The 21012-nt window shown below is 51.4% G+C and overlaps 1 protein-coding gene across 2 annotated transcripts in view; it reads left to right on the top strand.

The window, feature by feature from the left end:
• The window catches only part of SSBP3 (single stranded DNA binding protein 3), a 54592-nt gene that overhangs the window by 15670 nt on the left and 17910 nt on the right, over positions 1–21012 (top strand). For both annotated transcript variants that reach the window (XM_064428940.1, XM_064428939.1), the window contains exon 5: positions 20747–20836. In XM_064428940.1, the coding sequence (XP_064285010.1) occupies positions 20747–20836 (90 nt within the window). The remainder of the gene's footprint in view (positions 1–20746; positions 20837–21012) is intronic.

Here is a 21012-nt window from a genome sequence, read left to right as displayed (position 1 = left end):
AAAAAGTATATGCTTGTCTCTAAAAAGGAAGAAATGTGTCTATTTGTGGGTTTGCTATGGGAGCATCTCTAGTGTGGGTTCCCACACAAGTTCCTCCGCTGGCTCTTCAGCTGGAGCCACCAGAGCAGTTGGGTTTCTCTCTGCTTTACCAATTTTTACAAAACTGGTATTTTTTTGAGGCTCCCCAGTGGGTCAAGCCAGAAATGGGATACAGAGGGAACCCAGGCTTTCTCCCTCAAAAGGCAGCCATGTCCTCAGCAGCTGTGTCTGGGGCTCATGCTGGGTTGTGGGTGGTTGGCTTGTCTTAGGGGGTAGCCAAGAGATGAATATTCCCAGGGTGTGTGATACCCAATCTGGGAGATCAGTTTTGACTGCAAGGACAGCAACTGTGGAGCCCTGACACCCCTTGGCTTGGCTCCACCAGCAGCAGTTCTGGTCTGTGGATGTTTGTCACACATGCCATATACATGGGGTATATGTATATGTACGATTTGCTGATTGGGATTAAACCACATTAAGTACCGTATATCTTGCTCATACCTCTGCCCCAGTGGGATGGGGAGGAGAGTGGGGGGCAGGAGGGGAAAGTAAAACCCATGGATTATGGTAAGAGTAGTTTATTAATTGAAATAAAATATAATAATAGGAATGAAAAGGGACATGATCGAAAATGAGAAGTAAAACATAAAACAGGTGCACTATATAATTCCTCACCACCTACTGACTAATGCCCAACCTGTCCCCGAGCTCCCTGGCCAAATTCCTCCAGTTTATATACTGGACATGACATTCTGTGGTATGGAGTAACCCTTTGGCCAGTTTGTGTCAGCTCTCCTGGCCATTCTCCCTCGTGGTTTCTTGTGCACCTCCTCACTGGCAGAACACGGGGAGCTGAAAAGTCCTTGACTTGGAGTAAGCACTACTTAGCAACAGCAAAAACACCAGTGTGTTATCAACGTTGTTCTCATACTGAATTCATAACACAGCACTGTACCAGCTACTAGGAAGAAAATTAACTCTATCCCAGACAAAACCAAGACAATGTAATTTTTTTTTTGTATTAGAGAAGGTTTGCTTGCAGAGCTTGGGAACTTGGAGAGGATGCCTGGTGCTTTCCCCCCACCTCTCTTCCCATGCAAGTGCAGTTGCTCCTCTACTCCTGCTGATGGAAAAGGCAGCGGTGGTGTGAGTGGGTTGAGCTTGTGGAGAAGGGATAACGCTCTCCAAACAAAATCAGGGGGCTTGTGAGGAGAAATGGGAAGCTGAGGGAATGTAGAAATGTCTAAGGAGGGGGCTGCAGAAGGCTTTTGGTCTTGCTGGATTTGGGGCAGGGTGAAGGATCCCAACTCAGTGTTTCCCCACACTTGTTCCCAGCTGGTGAGCACGGTCAGATCTTCACAGGGGTTTCTGGGGTCCAGCAGTGGCTGTAGTTAAACCTTGTTAGAGCCCAGCCCTTTATTGGGGAGCCCCTTGGGAGCTCCAGTTCAGCCCCATGGAGATGGGCTGGGAAGACACATCCTGCTCTCCAAACCCTGGCCTCCATGGCATGTTGGCTCTCCAGAGCTGCCCACGGCCTTCAGCCACCCCACCTCAGCAGGTGCCACTTGCAGGTGGTGGGCTGAGCCCACCTGGGTGCCAGGTGCCCCCCAGAGCCACTCTGTCACTGCTCAGCTGGACAGGAGAGAGGAAACACCATGAAAGGCCCATGGGTTGGATAAGGACAGGGAAACATCACCCACAGGCAAAGCTGACTCAACTTGAGTAAAAATTAATCTAATTTATTGCCAATCAAATCAGAAAATGATAATGAGAAATACAAACTAAATCTTAAAAGGTCTTCCCCCTACCCTGCCCTTCTTTCTGGGCCCAGTTTCTCTCCTGGTTTTCCCTCCCTCCTTTCCACCAGCAGCTCCAGGGGACAGGGAATGGGGGCTGTGGTCAGTTCATCACAGTTGTCTCTGCTGCTCCTCCCTCCTCAGGAGAGGACTCCTTCCCCTCTTCCCCTGCTCCAGCACGGTGTTCCTTCCACAACAGTCCTACACAAAATTCTCCAACATGGGTTCTTCTCCTGGGCTGCAGTTCTTCCCAAACTGCTCCAGTGTGGGTCCCTTCCATGGGGTCACAGCCTCCTTTGGGCATCCCCCTGCTCCACTGTGGGGTTCCCCATGGGCTGCAGGGGGATCTCAGCTCCACCATGGAGCTCCAGGGCCACAGCCTGCAGGGGAATCTCTGCTCTGGTGCCTGGAGCACCTCCTCCCCCTCCTTCCCCACTGACCCTGGGGTCTGCAGGGTTGTTGCTTTCATCTTCTCACTCCTCTCTCCTCTGTCTGCAGTTGCTCCTGCACAATAAGTTTTCTCCCTTCTTTAAATACATTATTCTAGAGCCCAATACATTGCAAGTAGCTCAAAGTGCTGCACTTCGGTGGCTACCCCTGAGCCCAGCGTTCAGAAATTCATTAATTGGGCTGGAACAATTATTTTTGGCTTTTGCAGAGGGAAAGGCTATAAATAATCACCCTGCGAGCTTGTGCGGTGACTTTGCAGCCTCTGTTGGGTGGGGGGGGTTGTGTTGGGTTTTTTTTTTCCCCTTGCTGCTGTCTGACTGGCTTTTTCTTGGCGGCCGAGAGTGGGAGACTTATCTGCAGAAAATGCCATTTGAGTTGATTAAAGAAACTCCTGCCATTGGCCCCAAGTGCCAAACTTTCTGCAGAAACGGTTGCGCTTTCTGAGAAACCGCCCCGGGGACCTGCTGGGTGCTGGGGACGGGGAGGAGGAGCACGGGAGGAAGGCTTCCCCAGGCTCTGGGAAGGCAAACAAAGCACAGGACAAAGGATGTGGGGGAATCTTCCCGAGGTGGGGTCATGCCAAGGAGGGATTGCCAGGCAGAGGGGCAGTGGTGGTGGGCACGCTTGTGCTGCTCCACCAGCAGCAGCTTGCACTGCCCTCACACCCAGGGGTTTTGGTCCTTGGGGAGCTGGGTTTCAGCCACACACTGATCCAGAGGTGAAATCCAGCATCCCAGCACCTGCCCCTCAAGCTCACCCATCCAACACCCTTGGGAGCCAAACCACAGCAGCCTCAGCAGAAGCAAACAGCATCTAGTACACCTTATTTTGTAAGCCCTCTGTCGCATCTAAAATAAATTTGCATGTAAATTGACAGGCTGATTTTAATGTCTTCTGGCTATAGAGCACTGAAGGCCCAGCCTTTCCTTGTAGGTGGGAATGTGGCATGGTCCCCACACTTGCTGAGCTCTGGCTTGGTGGCACAGAGCCATTCCAGGGCGGAGGTGGCAGAGGCATGGGGTGACTGCTTGCAGGGAAGCAGAAACTTAGTATTTCCTTTTTTTTTAAAAAAAACCAACAGATTTTTTTAAGGATTGAGACTGAGGGGCTGGTGGCTGAGAATGGCCAACACAGAACAGCAAACTGGTTTTTCCTGTGGGGAAGCTGCCCTCTGCCAGGCTGCTGGACTCCACAATGCCCTGGGTTTGCAGGAGCACATCCCGCATCTCTTCCCTTGCCTGGCAGCAATTAAAACACATTCCCATCATTGGTAAGGGTTGCCAAAGACAACAGCCACGATGTCTTGGAGGGTGTCATTCTGGCCAGAGCACCCCTTGGTACCTGGATTTGGGGAGCACTGCTGGAGCTGGAGCCAGTGTGAGGATCTGTTGGGAGCATTTCGGGAAAGGCTGCCTAGAGCAGAGCATCTCCCGAGCAGTCTCGCCGTGGCAGCTTTCCTTCGTCATCCATTATTTATTTGATCCTCTGCAAAACAAATTCGCTCCTCGGCACTGATTCTGATGACGGTGCTCATTTTACAAAAGAGGTAAAAGGAGCTGGTTTTGTTCCCAGTCTGAAAGACTTGAACAAAAAGGTGTTTCCTGCCGCCTTCTCTCCTGTATCAGTGAGATAAATCTGCAGAGTTTTAGCGTGGTGGTGAAAATTTTGGAATCTCAAGTAGCAAAACATCGTGCAGTGCTTTCCCTGTTGATCTCCATCTTTCCTGACTTCCAAGGGTGGTTGCTGTGGCAAGATAGGAGGAACCAAGGTACTCAACTCACCTCGTAGCTCACAGCTGGAGGTTTCTTGAGGGCACAGCTGTGTGTCCAGGGAAAAGGAACCTCCAAAGGTGCATCTCCTCCCTGTGTGCTGTTGGAGGCCAGCTCTGCTCTGTGGGTGCACAGAAAAGTGTGTGCTTGGGGCTTGGAGCCTGTGGGGTGGTTTCAGAGGGTGTTTGGGGATGTCCTCAGCCACACCAGTGGCCAAGCCAGCTCCACGTTGCCTGCACCACACAAGCTGGAGCAGTGGGCTGGGCGCTGGGCCGGGAAGTTTGGAGGGAGGAGACGGCGCGTCGGAGCCGCGTTCGTCAGGATGGAAATAACTGTCAGCCCCATTCAATCTGTCGCCTTGTTCCCGGGGGACAATTGCAAAACAGGATTACTGGTACTTAAAAATTCATAGAAAACGTTTCTTATCACAACGTCATAATTGTTATGACTCAGAAGAGTAGAATTGCCATTTTCCTGTGCCTTTTTTTCCCCCCCTTCACTTTTGTTGCATACTGAGTCCCTTGCTGCAGCTGCGGGATCGTCGGGAAGGGGGAAAGAAAGAAAAAAACCAAACCAGGGTGATGCTTTATTTTATGCTAACTGCAGCATTTGACTTGAAAATGATGTCCCACTGGGTCTCGTGGTCAGCGTATTACGGCGTGATGGATGGCTGTCAGAGCGGCGCTGGCTGGCAGATTGCGATGGGTGGAGGAGAACAGATGCCCGGTGACTTCAGGGGCTTTAGCAGAGCCCAGGACTGAAGAGTGGAAAACAAAAGCAGATGGGAGAGCTCTGCTTGGGCTAACTATTCTTCTCCGGCCACGTGTCGGGGAGGGAAGCTGGTCGGGCGGCCGTGTCCCTTCTGTGCTGCTGCTCAGTGTGAGCTGGGCTGCCTGCTGAAGCCCTGGGTGAACCCCACTTGACCTGAGGCCTGAGCCTACGTGCAGACCATCCCTGCAGATCTCGAAAGGGCAACCTTTTACCCCTGTGAAAGAGCAGATTGCGCTCCATTTGATGGTTCTTGTTAACCCTTGGCCCTGCTGATGGATCCGAGGCGAGGCCTGGGCAGGCTCTGGGGGCTGTCCTTTCAGAGGGTGTCTGCTGGTGTATTTTGTGCTCTGCATGGCATTTGCCTTTGGAGTTGGGCTGGACCCTGTGAGTTTGAGTGGTACTGATGGAAGTGAAAGGAGAAGAGTGAGCCTTTCTTGCAAGAGCCTGTTCTCAATGAAACCCTTTGCAGATGCTGCTCTGCAACCCCTCATCTGCTCCCTGTTTCTCCTGCAAACTTTCCTGTACTTTCTACCCCATCAGAGGGTTTAGAAAAGAACCTGCTTTGTCCCATTTTGCTTCTTACATCTGTATTTCCTCATCTTTTACCTCTTCACTTTGTTCCTACCCCTCCTGTCCATCCAAACTTGGGCAGGTGGCTGCTGCATTCCCAGCTGGTGTTTGCTGGGGATTGCAGGGTTAATGTTAAAATTAAATTTCACTGCTGTTTTTAAATTAATTGAATCATCAGCGTGGGTAACGGGAAACAGTGGTATCATAATGTATTTGATATGGGTCTTTAAGTCAGCATTTGCTGTGAGATCTGGAGCACTAGATCTTGGTGGAAGCGATGGCTAACTGATATATTGCAGTTATGGCCACAGTACAAAGGCTCCTGCTACGTCTTAAAACGCTCAGGTCATGAAGTTGAGTTGGTTTATGATATGGCTGTTTTCCTTGCGTGCTTCCCACGGCGCTCCTCGATCATGCTGGGAAAAACCCTGCAGCTGGCAGGAGCCAGCAGTGCTCCTGGTTTGTGCCTCACATGTCTGTGAGGATGCCCTGTTGGGTGACAGAGGAGCATTGGGGTTTTGCTCCTAGGAGTCTCTGAAATTTTTTCTGCTGGTGAAAACAGACACAGCAAAGAAAACGTGATTTTTCCTCAAAGAAAACAGTGGAATGACTTCTGCTGATTTGCAGCATCCTCTGGCCTTTCCTTGGTGGCCCTGGGGTGGCTTCAGGACCTGTCTTGAAGAGGAGAAGCTGTCCAGGCTGAGGGCCAGCATCCTCATGTGATGTCCCCATCATGCTGGGGACAAAACTCCTAGCAGGCCATTGTGTAGGCTCCTCTTTTCTTGTCCTTTACCTGGTCCAGCATGATGGGACTGCATCACAATGTGGTCCCTCGTGGTACACAGTGGCAGAGGGCTGGTGTTAATTAAAAAGTGGAAAAAAGTAAAGTTTTAGTGTATGTGTTGTAGAGCTGCTTGCAGGTTTCCACCCATGAGGGGTTCCTGTGTCCTATCCCAGCAGCTGTAACAGGCAGGATGAGAGGAAATGACCTCAAGTTGCACCAGAGGAGGTTTAGATTGGATATTAGGAAAAATATCTTCACTGAAAAGCTTGTCAAGCCTTGGAGCAGGCTGCCCAGGGCAGCGATGGAGTCACCATCCCTGGAGGGATTTAAAAGCTGTGCAGATGTGGCCCTTGGGGACGTGGTGTAGTGGTGGGCTTGGCAGTGCTGGGGGAACGTTTGGACTCGATGTTCTTAGAGGTCTTTTCTGACATAAATGATTCCATGATTCCCTCTCGTCAGCAACTTCCTCCGGAGATGGCAATTGTATGGATGACCCCGGAGTGCACCTACGGCCACGTCAGCAGCACTGCCTTTCACAGCCAAAATCTCAAGGCTGCTTAACCAACTGAAACCTCTCAGAAGCTGCCTTGATATGAATATTGATCTCTGCATTTAACTCTGCTTTGCCCAGTTGATATTGCCCAAGGTGGTGGCGTGGAGAACGAGCAGGCTACAGGATGCACAGCTGGATTTTGGAACAGGGTTTGGTGGGACACACCAAAAACCTCAGGGCTGAAGAGCCTGTTCTAGTGCACTAGTTCAGATTTTATGTAAAGACTTGCTTATTATTTCTGCTAGTTATGTCTCTAATGAGGTGAGACGTGCCATATGTTGTCCATAGGGAGGGAGCGCCGCAGGTGGGGCGGGGGCTGGCCTGGTGGGTAGTTGCCTCACAGAAGAGCCTGAAACTGCCTCAAACTCAGATTTGGTGAGCCAAGATTGCAGCTGATCCGTCTGTGCCATGGGCATTGGTGCCATGTCACGTCTCAGAGCCATCTACAAACTGGCAGCACCTTCTTGCTCTTCATCCACTGTCATGTTCTCCAGCTCCCGTCAGTTTTATCCTTCCATTCCTTCTTCCCTTCTCTTACCCTCAACAGGTTTTTGCTTCAAAATAAAGTGGGTTTGGGGCTGGGCCCAACCACGCAGCTCCTTTGCCTGCTCACAGGAGTAGCAGCCCTGATCTGAGCAGCCCAGGCTGCTCTCTGAGCAGAAGTTTGAAACTAAACCATAGCAGGGTAAAGAAATATTAATTGGTGAGCCCTGAGCTTAATTTGAGCAGGGTTCTGCTGTTTAAACAATTGTTGGAGCCATAAACCAGAAGCCCTTAATTACGGCTAATTATTTTCTGCGCTGAATCTATATGGAAGCTCCTCAACATGAGGGCTCCTCTGAACGGCACTGGTTGCATGTTCAGGCATCATCCAGCCTGCATGTCCCTAATAAAATCACAGGCAGAAGAGTTGCCTCCAGCCCGGCTGTCTGGCAGGCAGGAGCCTGCTGCCTGCACTTCCCTTAAACCAGGGGTCGGGGCAGGGTGCAGGGGCTTGGAGGCTCCCTGGGCAGGCAGCTGGGGACCCGAGGGCAGGCAGGAGCAAGACAGGAGCTGTTTAGGACATGGACTTTAAACTCTCTGGCATTTGGGGTTTGTTTAAAAACCAGCTAGGTAAATATTTGTGAAGCGGTTGGGATCCGGCTGCGGGGTCAGGCGCTGCGCGCAGCCCTGCGGGCTGGCCTGGCCTCCTGTGCATCCCGTCCTTCCCACGGCAGGAGGCTTGTCCATCCTCAGCCCTGCCCAGGAGACGGTGGAGGCAGTGCAGGGCACTTGGCATCATCACTTGGGCCGTGTTTCTCGAGGGCGTGGGGTAAAAACGGGTGCTCAGAGGTCTCTCTCCTGGGGCGTACCGCTGTGGTGCTTCAGTGGGATGTGTTTAGAACAGGAGAGGCTGCACTGTGCATCCCAGGGATGGCCCTTCTGTGCCATCCAGGCTGCTTTTCCTGATGCACCTGGAGCTCCTGCCCTGTGCACCCCTGCTGGGGGGGATCCTGCTGGGGACCCCCAGGACATGTTGGGGCAGGTAGGACCTGCGGCTTGGCGAGGGAGGATGGCACGGCAAGGATAGCGTGGCAATGATGGCGCAACAAGGATGGCACAGCAGGGATAGCAGGGCACGAGGATGGCATGACAGGGATGGCAGGGCACGAGGATGGCATGACAGGGACGGCAGGGCAAGGATGGCAGGGTGGGAGGATGTCACAGCAAGGATGGCAGGGCACGGTGCGGCGCCGGGGGAGCAGTCCAGGCTGCCTGTACACAGCAGCTGTCAGCGCTGCTGCCTTCACCCGCCCAGCCCCAGCCTCTTCCTCGTGGCACAGATGGTTTTAACACTTTCCTGGGCTTTTTTTTTTTTTTTTTCTATAATTAACTCTTGTTTGCAAGTGGGAAGACACTTCTTTCCTTTTGGCAGAGCCATCAAACTCTCCTCGGCGGTGTGCTTTTTTAAAGCCATCGTGTATCTATCCCCCAACTGCAGTCTGTTGTTTTTACCAGGCTCTTTTAAGGCACTGGGCTGCCCCCCCTTTTCTCCCCCCCTTTGCTCTTGCCCGGAGGTAAAATCCGCAGGGATTGCAGGCGGAGGAGGCCCCAGCCAGCTCCGGCAGGGGAGTTAACGAATCCGGCCAAGGCCATACAAAAGCCGGTGCCCGGGGAGGGGGGAAGATGGAGGGGCCCCTTCCCTGCACCAGGAGCCTTTGAACCCCCCTGCTCCCAGCTTTGTGTGGCTTAGCAGGGTGCTGCCTGCACAAAGGCCCCTCGTCCCTCGCGTCGGTTCCGTGCTGCAGCTGGGAAGGGTTTTCCCAGGAGAGGCTGCTGGCCGCGAAAGCCTGGTGGGAGCTGCTGTGGTGGGTGCTCTGTCCCACCAGGATAAGGGCAGGGAGGAACCCCAAAGAGCCCTGGAGCTTCACCAGTGCTTGGGAAGCTGCAGGGTGGGCAGGGGTTGGGGGAGTTCTCTCCAGCCTTTACAAAGACCTAGAAAAATGAACTGGAATACTGTGAGCCATCCTCTGCCTTTTGGGGAGCTCAGGGTCTGCCTGTAGCTCCCTGTGGAGTTTAGGGGGGTTTTGCTTTCAGGGAGGTGAGGCTGCAGCAGCGCTCAGAGCTGGAAGGTTTTGGGATGCTCAGCTTTGGGGGCTGAGGATGGTCAGCATCACAAGCTGGTGCTCGTAGGAATGTCAGCGTGGAGAGGAGGGTGCTTGGGGGGCTGTGCCACCAATGTCATGTCTGGGTTTGTGTCAGGGTGTTGCAAGAGCAGCTCTGACTGTGGGGAGCGAAGGAGCTGATCTCCCCTATGGATATCAAATGGTGGATGTGAAAAAAACACAAGAGAAGAAGCCTATCAGGAAGTTTCCACCAGCAATTCGTGCCCATGGCCACCACGCCTGTGCTGCCTCCACTCCTCATCCCGGTCCATCCCTTGAACTCCACTCCCTGGCTCTGTAGCCAGGTGTTTCCCAGCACTGCCAGTCTAAACAAGACCTTGCAGTGATGCTCAGCTCTCACATCGCTCCCTCCCCCTCTCTGCTGTCTGAAAGCCTGGGGCTCTTTTTTTTTCTTTTTTTTTTTTCCCCTTGCTCTCCAGACTTTAAGTTTTCCTGCCTCACGTACCAGTTTATTGCTGGGTCAGGGGGCAGGGGTTTGCACGCTGGTTTTATAGGGTCCCTCCAGAGCTGGCTTCAAAAAGTTCCCAGTTCATAAATGGGGGGTTTGTATTAACCACGGTGTTTTGACAGGGAGAGCTGCTCTTAGAAGAGAAATAATTAGTGTTTTGTAAGCTTTAAGGGTGATGTGGTTTGGAGTTGCATCTAACAAAACCGCTCTGTTGCAGAAAACAGTGATTTTTTTAAAAACCTGTATTTTTATCAGAAATCCTCCCCTATCCCAATGTGCACCTTGTCAGTTGTGCAACCCCAGGAGGACTTTTCCATGGGGAAGTCAGCTGTGCCTGGATCACCGGTGCCAGCAACACCAAAGCAATGCAGAGTTGCTGGTGTTAAGGTAAATAAAACATGAGGCCACTTTGGAGTGGTGTTTCCAATCCCCAGGTTGAGGCAGGCGAGAGGCAGTGGAGCAGGAGGGGAGGTGGTGTGGTGAATTCCCTCCCATCCCTTGGACGTGTACCTCTTCTCCTCCAGAACATGCTGAAATGGTTAAAATGCCTCTTCCTGTTCACCCTCCCCCTCCCAAGAAATCCCAGCCTACCAGGGGAGATCTGCGCCCCTCCAAGCTAGCTTAGCCCCTGGCTTTTTTTGGCAGTGGAGAAAGCCACCAGTTCTTGGGAACAACACTGAATTACACAGTGGCTTACATCAGATTTACTCCTCCTGTCCTTTGCTCTAGCTGCTCTATTAATTTTGATATGCCTTGAGCAATTATCAGACCAAATATCAGCAACACTATTTTTGGGGGGCAGCACCTACAAATAACTGCAATAAACCCTGTTGTTGAAAAAGGGAAGGGAACACCAGACACGGGGCTATGCTTGCCTGGATTTTGAGCGTTTTAATGTGAATTTTCTTCGGAAACCATGTGTGTAGAGTGGTTGGGGATCTCTCAGGGATCTGGAGGGGGAATCACACCCTTTCCCCACCCGTACACCACTTTTGAGGTCCAAAGCATTATTCCCAGGGGCATAGAGGATGCAAAGGGACAGCCTTGGAGCAGGTTTGGGATGTGAGGGCTCCATATGGCTGGAAGGGATTAGCCTGGGGGATTAGATGAGTGGAGAGGAGGGGAAAGTTGCTGCAATCCCCCCTCCCCAAAAATCCTCATCTCTGACCCCTGGCAGATGCGCAAAGATGATTTCTGGGGACGATTAGCCCTGCTTTGGGTTTGTCTGTGCCCCTGGAGTCACGGCTCTGTCTCGGTGCTGCCGGGGTGAAGCCATGGCCTGGGCTGGGATCCTGTGCTGGCAGGTGGTGAGGAAAGCTGGGATTTTCCTCCTGCCACCGCCTCACACCCACATCTTGCACCTTCCCTTGTGCTTGATTTCCAAGCTGAGCTGCTTGCTCAAGCTTTCAGCTTGCCTGGAAAGAGTATCAGTGGTGCTCAGTCCGTGCTGTGTGGGCAAGCCCGCTCCCCAGGGATGGATGAGCTTGGGAAGTCGTGTGTGTTGTGACCTTGTTGGTGGCCATGCCCTGCCTGGGGAGGTCACCGCCGCTGCTGTGGGATGTGGGAATGCAGGGTGGTGTTCTGCAGCTCCAAACTGGGCAGTGAAACGCTGCAGGGATCCAGGATGCACCACAGCTCCATTGCTGCACAGCAAAACACTGCAGGGATGCCAGGATGCAAGATGTTTTGTGGCTCCTTTCCTAAGGCAGGATGTCAGTGAAAAGGTCTGCATGGAGGGCAGAATATTTTCACCATTTTTCAGACATCACCCTTGAAATCATGGGAATCTTGCCAAGGCGTGATGGCTTCTCTCCATCATCACTCAGTCGCAAAACCCATCTTGCTTGGGATTGGGGTTTGCCAGCAGCTTTCCTCGTGGTGCTCCAGTGTTGCTGTCCCAGCAATGGCTCGTTGAGAACTGGATTGGCTCTTGGAGTACAACTGCAGCCTCATGAAGGATGTCTAAACCCTTACTGGCTTCTTGGGATGAATCAAAGTGCAGAAACATGGAGAGTTAGTCATGGCAATGCTCCCAGCAGGGTGGGTCTTATGGGATGGATGCTATTTGGGTAGTGGCAAGGACAAAAGCCCACAGCCATCATTGTTACTGGGTACAGCAGTCCTCAGGTGTGCTCTGAGTCTCTCCATCCCAGTTAATTCAGGGCTCTGAAGGGCTGCCCCAGGTCTGGCCACAGCGCTGCCGGCTGCTCCCGTGCAAAGTCCGCCGCCTTCCTCCCCATCCGCCTCTCCGGGGTTTATAGGATGTGCCGGACTTTGTCCCCGTGCAGCAAGTCACAGCCCTTCGTTAAGTTCAGCTGCCACCTCCGCCTCAATTTAAGGCATTTCCACTCCTTCGGCAGCATTTTTCGTGGAAGATGCTGTGCAGAGAAGGCGCTACAAAGCACCACCAAACATCAACAGAGCCACCTTTTTAAAAAACACTGATTTCTTTTTTGTTAACCTGCTGCTTTGTTAGAGAAAGGGATTTTTTTTTTCTTTTCTTTTTTAATTATTTCTCTTTTTAAAGGCTGGCTGTGGTAAAACTTTACAGATCAGCAGGCAAATCCATCAGGGGCCACTGCGAGCGGGGCTGGATGCTTGGCCGCCTCGGTGGGTGCACAAAACCCGCCTGGGCGCCCGCGAAAGGTTACGGCACGGCTCGGGAAGCGCCGCCGTAACCTTTCACAGGCGTTCAGACAGGCTTTGTGTGATCACACGAAGATGGTGGCCACGAGCATCTTGTCAGGGACGGGCAGATGGTGTTCACCTGCTCCGGACCAACTTCTTTTGCCCTTTGCCTTTGGTGTCGGGGAATAATGCCGGGGCAGCTGCTCGCAGTAAAATAGGCTTAAGCAAATGGGATATTTTGGCATTCAAGTGCGCGACAAGAATGGGAGTATTTGCATTAATTCTCTCCTCTCTTTCCCTGCGGCGGGAGAGGATGGAGAAAACTGGGATGTTTTCCCGTGGGGTAAAGCCAGGGCCTGGTCTTCTCCGGCTGGATTGGGGGTGGGAAGTGCTGGATGCTGTGCTGGGGTGTCAGTGCTCCATCCCACAGCATCCAGCTGCCCAGACAATGGAAAAGGATGTTTTTCCAGGGAGGTCACGGTGTTTCCCGCTGCACCGCAAAGGCAGTTGCTGGGAAAGGGGGTCTCACCCCCTTCCCTGATTTTGGATGAGGATTGGTTACCAGACATCACTGACTCCCCGTGTAAACTCGCAGCTTGTTTTGTGTTATTTTTGAGTGCAAAGAGCAAATTTTGAGATCAACTGGCTGAAGCACAAGGTGGCAAAAATTTGAAAAAAAAATTAAAAATATATTTGTAGTCTGCACCCATCTTTAATGGGGAAATCACTGCCAGGCTCCGGATGCCTTTGGGGTGTTTTGCCAATGGGATTGGCAATATCCTCGTTAGTTGTCAGTAAATCCTTTGGACAAGTTAAAACTAGTTTTCTTCAAATGCACGTGGTGCAGTGGCGTGGCATTTTTCTAAAGTCACGAGTTATTATTATTTTTCCTTCTTGAATTGGATTACCGATTTAAATCTAGCTTTTCTTACAACCCCTTCCAAAATGCACTTGGCAGTTTCGATCTGGGAGAAGGCAGAGAGGCAGAGAGCAGCAGGCGCTGGGAAGCAGAAGCCCAGCTGCCAACACCAGCAGCCTCCCCTGCACCTCATCACCACATTGTTACTAGTTTTCTGAGGGGGTAGGCAGTATTTTCCTTAATCTGGCCTTTTCAAAGTTTGGTAACAGAGAGGACTTGATTGATGCTTAAGGGAAAGATGGAAGGTGAGCTGGTGCACATGGCACTGAGCACCCAGCCGTGCAATCCCACATAGTGACACCCCAGAAACTGCAGCATGGAGCAAGGGACATCACTGGGAGTAAAGTCCTGGGGAACTTAAAACCGTCACAACTTTGTAGCAAACTCCAGGAAATTACCTCTCCCAGCAGCTTTGCTTGCTGGGAACGCTTCCCTTTTGGTTTTAAAAATTGTGGGTTTTTTAAAATCTGAAATTAATCTGTGAGTTCTCCATAAAGTCTTGTGTGGGTTCATCAGGAGCACGTTTAGGTGGAACCACCAAGTGTTGGGTGGAGAAGGGAATGCAGATTATTGGTGCAAGGAGCTGCTGGATGTCCCTCACAGACCTGAGCTTCCCACACTGATAGATGAGCAGTAGATTAATAGTCCTAAGCAATTGCATTATCTAATGAAAATTTTATATAATTATTTTATATAACTTTTTTGGCAGGTAGAACCTGAAATGGATGGTATTGATTGCTGGAAAAGAGCCTGGCTTGTCTGTTGCTGGAATTATTAGAGGGGAATTGATAGTAATTAATACCTGTGTATTTACAGCATTTTCCAGGGTGCTAATTGCATGGGATCCATTTAAGCTGTTTGGCAGTGGGGAGGGTTCATACACTGGTTCTCATGCACTGGTTTTAAGGTGTAGTTGGACGTGGATCTTGTGCCAGGGAAGATGCTGGCAGTGGGACCATCAGCTTCAGCTTCACTCCAAGCCAGGGATAGAGCCCACTCCATGGCAAAGCATCCCGAAATACCAGGGTTGAGGTGAATCTGTGCACCCAACCACATGGCATGAAGCCCTGGAGTGCTCTCCTCTGCAAAGCCCTTCCTGAGTCAGGAGAAGCACTTCCAGCAAGCCCAGCTTCACTTCCCACGAGTTTCCCTTTGCAAACCTCCCTGTACACACGCGTGTGCAAAAGGCAGCCTAATTGCATTTAGTCTGTTTTACACCTCCCAAGCTCATCCCCCCCCACTCTGCTCTCCACCCCCCTTTAATTCGGTCGCTGTGAAATTTTTGCAGCCCTGCCAAGTTATTTCCTTGGGATATATTTAGAGAAAGCCAGCTCAGCAGAGCGCGCTGGGTGTTTGTGGAAGGATGTTTGTAAATGTTAGCAGGAACGCTGGCGGGCTGGCGGAGCAGATGTCCGCGAGATGCTACCAAGAGCCTTATTTACAAACTTGTAAATGACTGAAGGGGTTTCCTTCCCGGGGATAAGGGGGACGCCGACTTAAGAGATTAAAATCCTATTGTTTCATGGCCGGAGCTGCTGTCTCAGATTATCCTTTACAAGGGAGGGGAAAAAGAAAACCAACAAAAAAACCCCCGTATTGGCTTGAAACACCATTCAACTGTTGTGCCTTTTTTTTGTGTTTTTTTTTAAGGCTCAAAGAAAATATGGGGCTCGGGCTTGTTTCTTTCTCCATAAAGGAGAGGGAAAAAGTTGCCGAGCGTGGCTGTCCCTGACCAGGGTGTGTGCTGGAGCTTTGTGTGCTGGGCAGCTCACAGGTGATGGATTTAAAATAAGCACAAAAAGCTTGTGCTGATGTGGAAGTATAATTAATCTGAATTTGTAAGCGCAGCGTGGTGTCCTATGGGAGCACAGCGATGGTTTTTGGGTGGTTTGGTGATACTGCTATGAGCCCCTTTAATCTGTTTTGGGGTTTTTTTATATCTTGGGAATACACAAAGCTTCAACCCAGCATTCTTTTACCTTCCCTTACCCTAAAATAAACCAAAGCTGGTTTGTTTTGTCTTCTGGAGCATCCAGCCAAGTGCAGAAAGCAGGATGGACGCTGGCTGGGTAGCACAGCATGCCCCAAAAAAATGCTGAGCCCATCTGAGAGGCTCTGCAGCCACCATGGTTTTGAGGTGGGTGCCACAGTGGGTGCCCGCTGCTGGCACGTGGGTTGGCAGTCTCAGAACATGCAGCAGGCTGGTGTTCTTTATTTATTTTGGTGCACGTTGATAGAACACAGGCCCTGGCAGCGACCCGTGGAGGGGACTGATGGGGGAGAGGATCTGAGGGCTGGGTCCGGAGGAAGCGGTCGGCGTGTCGTCCTCCCTGGCGTTAATCGGGTTACTCTGAGGTGTGGGAGGGTTCTATTATTAAATTTTAAACCTGGCTATATAAGATGAAGGCAGCTTTAACGAGATGAAAAGGCTTAACTGGAGTCCAATTAAATTCCGTATTACCTGTTTACGCAGCCTGCTTAAGTCCTGACCCGCACGCTGGTTTCTTCTTTAGGCTCCAAAGCCTGTGCTCTAGGCAAAAAAATAAAATCAAAGGAGACAGATAGAGACCAGATCACCAGCATGTCCTGAGCACCCCCGCGTGCTCCTACCAGAGGCAGCTGCCCTCAAGTCTTGTGCTGCTCCCACAGTGGCTGCAAGGTGTGAGATGCAACCAAAATCCTCTGGTCCAGTCTTCTGGAGGGGAGAGAGGGCAAAAAGAGCTGGAACTCAAAAAGGAAATACCCAGCCATCCTTAGTTTGGTTTGAGGTCTGTGCTATGAAGATATTTTGCTCTCCCCATCTCACTGCTGGGTTGATGGGGGCCAAGCAGGCAGTGCTGGTGGTGCTTCCCACGCATGGAGCATCCTCTCTGCTCCCTACCACTCCTGGCATGTTATTTTTATTTAAAAAAAGTATTTGGTGAACGCCAGCATGGGATGTTTGGGCAAGCTGCTCACGTGGAGTGTGCAGTGAGGACACCAGCTTCCATTTAACGGCAGAGTTACTACCACCAGCTGGAGCCTGTTTTTCATAGATGGTTAATAGGAACCACTGCTGGTGTTGGTGAAGCATGGCAGGTTTGGGTGGGTGGTGAGCTGGGGCTTGGCTGGTGCCCTGTCACCATTATGAGAGCCTTGCAGAAAGGGGTGCAGGGTGCAGTGCCTTAACCCACCTTCAGGCTGCTCTTCAAGGTCCACAAACGGGGATGAGGAGGAAGAATCCCTTGCAGCAGCCCCGTGTGTGGACAACACATCCAGAAAGCTCCTTGTCTTCCCAAGCCCTCTCTTGTAAGATGCTGCCTTTTATTTAGCCAGGTACCTAGGAGCAAACACACTCTGGCAGTGACGGTAATTTCAACCCACCTGCTCCGGTTTCTAAATTCAGCCCCCAAACCCTGGCGGGGCCTCGGCGGTGCCTCACGGCTGCGCCGGGGCCGAGCGTGCGGCAGGGCGGGGGGCAGGAAACGGCTCGCCGCACCCTGCTCGCTGCAAACCCTCACGCCCAGCAGAGACCTGAGCCCTGCAGTAAAGAAAGTAAATAAATAAAAGCACTGGACCGCAGCTCCTCCCAGGGCTGGGGGGCAGCGGAGGTGAGTTGTGTTCCCGGCTCAGCCGGCCTGGGAAAGTGAATTTGGGTGACACCGAAGTGCTGGTGGGGATGCGCCAGAGGCTGGGGAGCGGTGTGGGGCAGCCACGCCAGTGCTTCTTCCCTGCTGCTCTTCAGCACAGTTAATTCAGCAGAATAACCCGGTTTATCCTGAAGGATTGGGTTAAGAAAACAAGATGGTTTTAACAGCCCCTTTACATCCTGCGTAGATTGTAGCTGAAGACCCTAACCAGCTTTGTCGCACAGCCAGACAGCACATCTTTTCCTTTTTTCCCTTTTTTCCCCTCCATAACCCGATGCCAGTGGTCCTGTGCAAGTGGGCTCCTATCGATAATTCAAGTGCCCAGCTCCTGGCTGTGCTGTTTTGTCCGATTTCCATTGCCTCCTGACCTCCATCCTTCTTTATTTGCAAAGCTATACTCGCAGGCAGCGGTAATAAATCAATTAATGACTCTGATGAATCGTTTAATGGCTGACAAAATAACACTACAGTCAACAGCTTGGATCTCTACAGCAGTACCAGAAGATGCTGGTTGACTCAGGGTAGGGAGACGAAACAGAGACTGTTAGCTCAATTAGTGCAATTAGTGTGCGATTTAAAGGCTTAGACGGCATCTGCTGGCGTACCAGGCCGGTGTGTTAACTGAGAGCTTCGGTTTGGAAGCGAAACACGGTGATCCAGATTGTCATCATTCCACTGGCTTCCATCAAAAAAAAAGAGGAAAAATACCAACGTATGTGGCAGGGAATTAAAAATACATATGTGTGTTTGTGTATATAGCTATGCGTGTGCGCCCCAGGAACACATATATATTGATTTCCAACGTGGGGGAAATTTGCCATCTTACAAAAGGCAAATGAGCTGGCATGCCAGCATTGCCAGAGCTGTCCTGGCTCTTTTCTGGCAGTGGTTTCCATGTGTTTCAGTGGACGGAAATTCGGGGTGTCACACGCCAGTGGGGACCTTCGTGTGGCTGATGTGCTTCTGGTTCAGCTCCAGCTTGGATGTGGTGGCACAGCAGTTCCATGCCCATTTTCTGCCAGCTTCCATGGCAACTGCACATTGTCTGTACCTTCACCAGGGAGATTCGATGGGTTTTAGATGTTCACCTAAGGAAAGAGCTTTGGAAAGCAAACTGCAACCAAGAGTCCCTGAAAAGAGTTTCTGGGACAAAATGTTGGAAATAAACCATGTGGGAGGAGCTGGGTGGCCAACAAAGTCCCAGAAATGGGTGCTGGAAAGCCCTTGGCTGTGTGCGCTGTGACCCTTAGGGTTTGGGTGCTCACCCTTAAGGTTTGGAAAAGTTGTTCCTGCTGTCTTTTTTTTGCCTTTTTTCTTTCATTTCTGGCATGCCCAAGTGCTCTACAGAGCTGCTCCAGCCACAGCTGCGCTCCCATCGCTTCACCAGGGCTAAAGGTGCCTCAGTGTTTACCTTAGCAGCGGTGATGGGGAGGGGAATAAAAAAAGAAATAAAATGTCACTTCGCAGCCTTGTAAATCATTCATCAAGGGCTGACCAATTTGGCTCTCATCCTACAATATGCTCAGGGTACTTGCGGGTTTTTAATTACCAAGTTCTGCCAAGCGCCACATGTGCGAGGAACTTTAAATCCCCGTTTACGCCGCGAAGGCATAGGTGAGGTTTCAGGGTGTTTAACACGGAAAAATACTCTGTGGTTTTGTGGAAAAATGGGCATTTGCTTCAAAATTTTCTTTGGCTCCTCTGCCCTTCTCCCTCTGCTCCCTGTTGCAGAGGGGAGGAGAAGGGCAGCGTCCTTTCCCCCCAGATCCCCAAATCCATGTTCCTCCTCACTTCCCACCACTTTGGGATCCATTTCGCTTTGGGAGATTCCCCAAGCAAAGGATTATAGTGTGCTGGAAATCTCTTGAAACCATAAAATATCACCTTGGCAGCTTTATTGCAGCGCTTGCCGCCTTGGGAGAGAAGCGTTTTGCGTGATAGAGGGTTTAATAAAGGAAATTCCAAATGGGCTCGCTGCAGTTTGGGGCTCAGTCTTATATATTTTTGCATTAAGAACCGTCATCTGCTTTGCAGAGAAACTGCAATATGTTCATGGCCTTGGATTAAGATTTGGTTTTACTTTTATAGCTGACCCACTTGGGGGGATGGAGGGAGGGGGAGAAGTGGGTTCACTCCCTCTCCCATCTATTTTTGCTGCCGTCTGATGTATAAAAAGAGCCTGGAATGGGCAGGCTTATTTTTCCTGCCAGGACTTTTTTTTTTATTAACTGTAAAAACACTCAGATCTGGCCTTTGCTGCTGATGGGGGGAAGGCTGTTCAGGATGCCTTGTTCAGGGGCAAGGGTGGGAGTGTGGTGTGGGATGTAGGACCCTGTAGCCTCAGGGGGAGTTGGTTATTTCATGAAGGGAGGCTCTTACTGGGGAATCAGCCTCCACTGTTGTCTGTGACACTTGCAGCTCTGAGGTGCTGGGGTGGGAAAACCAACCCCTCATCCGGCATGGTGCTGGCCTTCATCCCACATCCTGCTGGAGAGCACGGTGAGGGGCACACGGGCTGCCCTGGGAAGGCACAAGGCAACGATTAGTCTGTGCTCCCCTGCCTCTGCAAGGCTTTCTGGTCAGGAATAGCAGGATTGCCGACCAAACATGGGGATCCTGTCTTGGCAGTGCTTAGTCCTTAGTGATAATCCTTAATTTTCCAGGCTGCCCTAACAGCCTGGCTTCCCCCTCTGCTCACATCTTGTGGTTGTTGCTGCATCGGATGCGGTCGGGAGCCGGGGCTGGCTCGGCTGCTGTTGGGACGTGGGGTTTGTTGGGTGAAAGCAAGCCTGAGCAGGCTCACATGTACCCCATCTGTTCATGGGATTTCCTCAGTGGAAAATTTTTCCACTATGGTTTTAGGTGGGTACGTGCATCATAAAAATTGGTGGAGGGAGTAGTTCAGCGATCCAAATCCAATTAACACTGCTGAAGTGCCTTTGCAACTGCCCTGTAACTGGAATGGGGGTCACTGGGTGTTGGGCAAAGTGGGGTGCCCTTGGATGGCACAGGTACTGCTCCTAATCTCACAGGGATGTGTCACCAGCAGTGGCTTTTGGAGAAAGATCTTTTTCTTACATTTTCCTTCAGAGTAGGAACTTCCCATCACACTGGTGCTTTCCCAGAAGTGAATAATACAAATAGGGATGCTGACAGGAGTGAGTGGGGTGTTCAGGTACCCCATGTCTGACCCCGTCCCTCTTTTTGGGGCTGGAGCTGTGCTCATGGCTCATTCTAGGGAGGCACAAAGGCAAATGTGACTCCACAGGTTGAATGAAATGAATTTGGAAATTCATAATAAAGCCTTGGCATGCTGGTGAGGTCAGGGAAGCATAATTTTCAAAGGACAGGGCTAAACCAGCAAACATGGTGGGGAGGTGGGAGGAGAAGCATTTTAAAGCTTTCAAACAACTTCTGCCTAAAATTACACGTTGGATGTGGCTCTTTGGTGGATTAGCAAGACTCAGTGCCTGGGTGAATGACTAAACAAACCTCAGAATCATCTCCAGGTTCTGTGTGGCCATCTCCTCCGTGGGTGAGTCACAGAGGCCGGTGTCCCTCCAGCTGTGAGCATCCTCCACCAGTTCCTGCAGAGGGGAAGATGCTCAGGGCTCCGGGGATACAAGGCAGATTGACTCAGTGGGACGTGCCAGGAGAGGTTGGCATTTTTAACGCGCTTTTGTCATAACTCTGACCATGTTTGCCCTGGTTTTGTTCCCCGCAGAGCGCAGCTGCTGCCCCGAGTCCCGTGCTTGGAAACATTCCCCCGAATGACGGGATGCCCGGGGGCCCCATCCCGCCCGGGTTCTTCCAGGTAGGCTGTGGCTCCTCCCGGGGCTCCCTTCCCTCCACACCGCGCACGTGTTTGCTTTCGCTCTGGGTGTCAGCGCTGTCCTGCCTGTGTTTTGTTTTGTTTTGTTTTTTCCCCCAAGAGGATGCTAGGGAAGCAGCATGCCTGCACAGCTGACCTGTCTAGGAATAACTTGTGTT

Source organism: Passer domesticus, chromosome 7, assembly GCF_036417665.1.
Source record: "Passer domesticus isolate bPasDom1 chromosome 7, bPasDom1.hap1, whole genome shotgun sequence".
In the NCBI taxonomy this organism is placed as follows: domain Eukaryota; kingdom Metazoa; phylum Chordata; class Aves; order Passeriformes; family Passeridae; genus Passer; species Passer domesticus.
The sequence above is the reverse complement of the archived record's forward strand: the minus strand, read 5'-3'. Positions and strand labels throughout refer to the sequence as shown.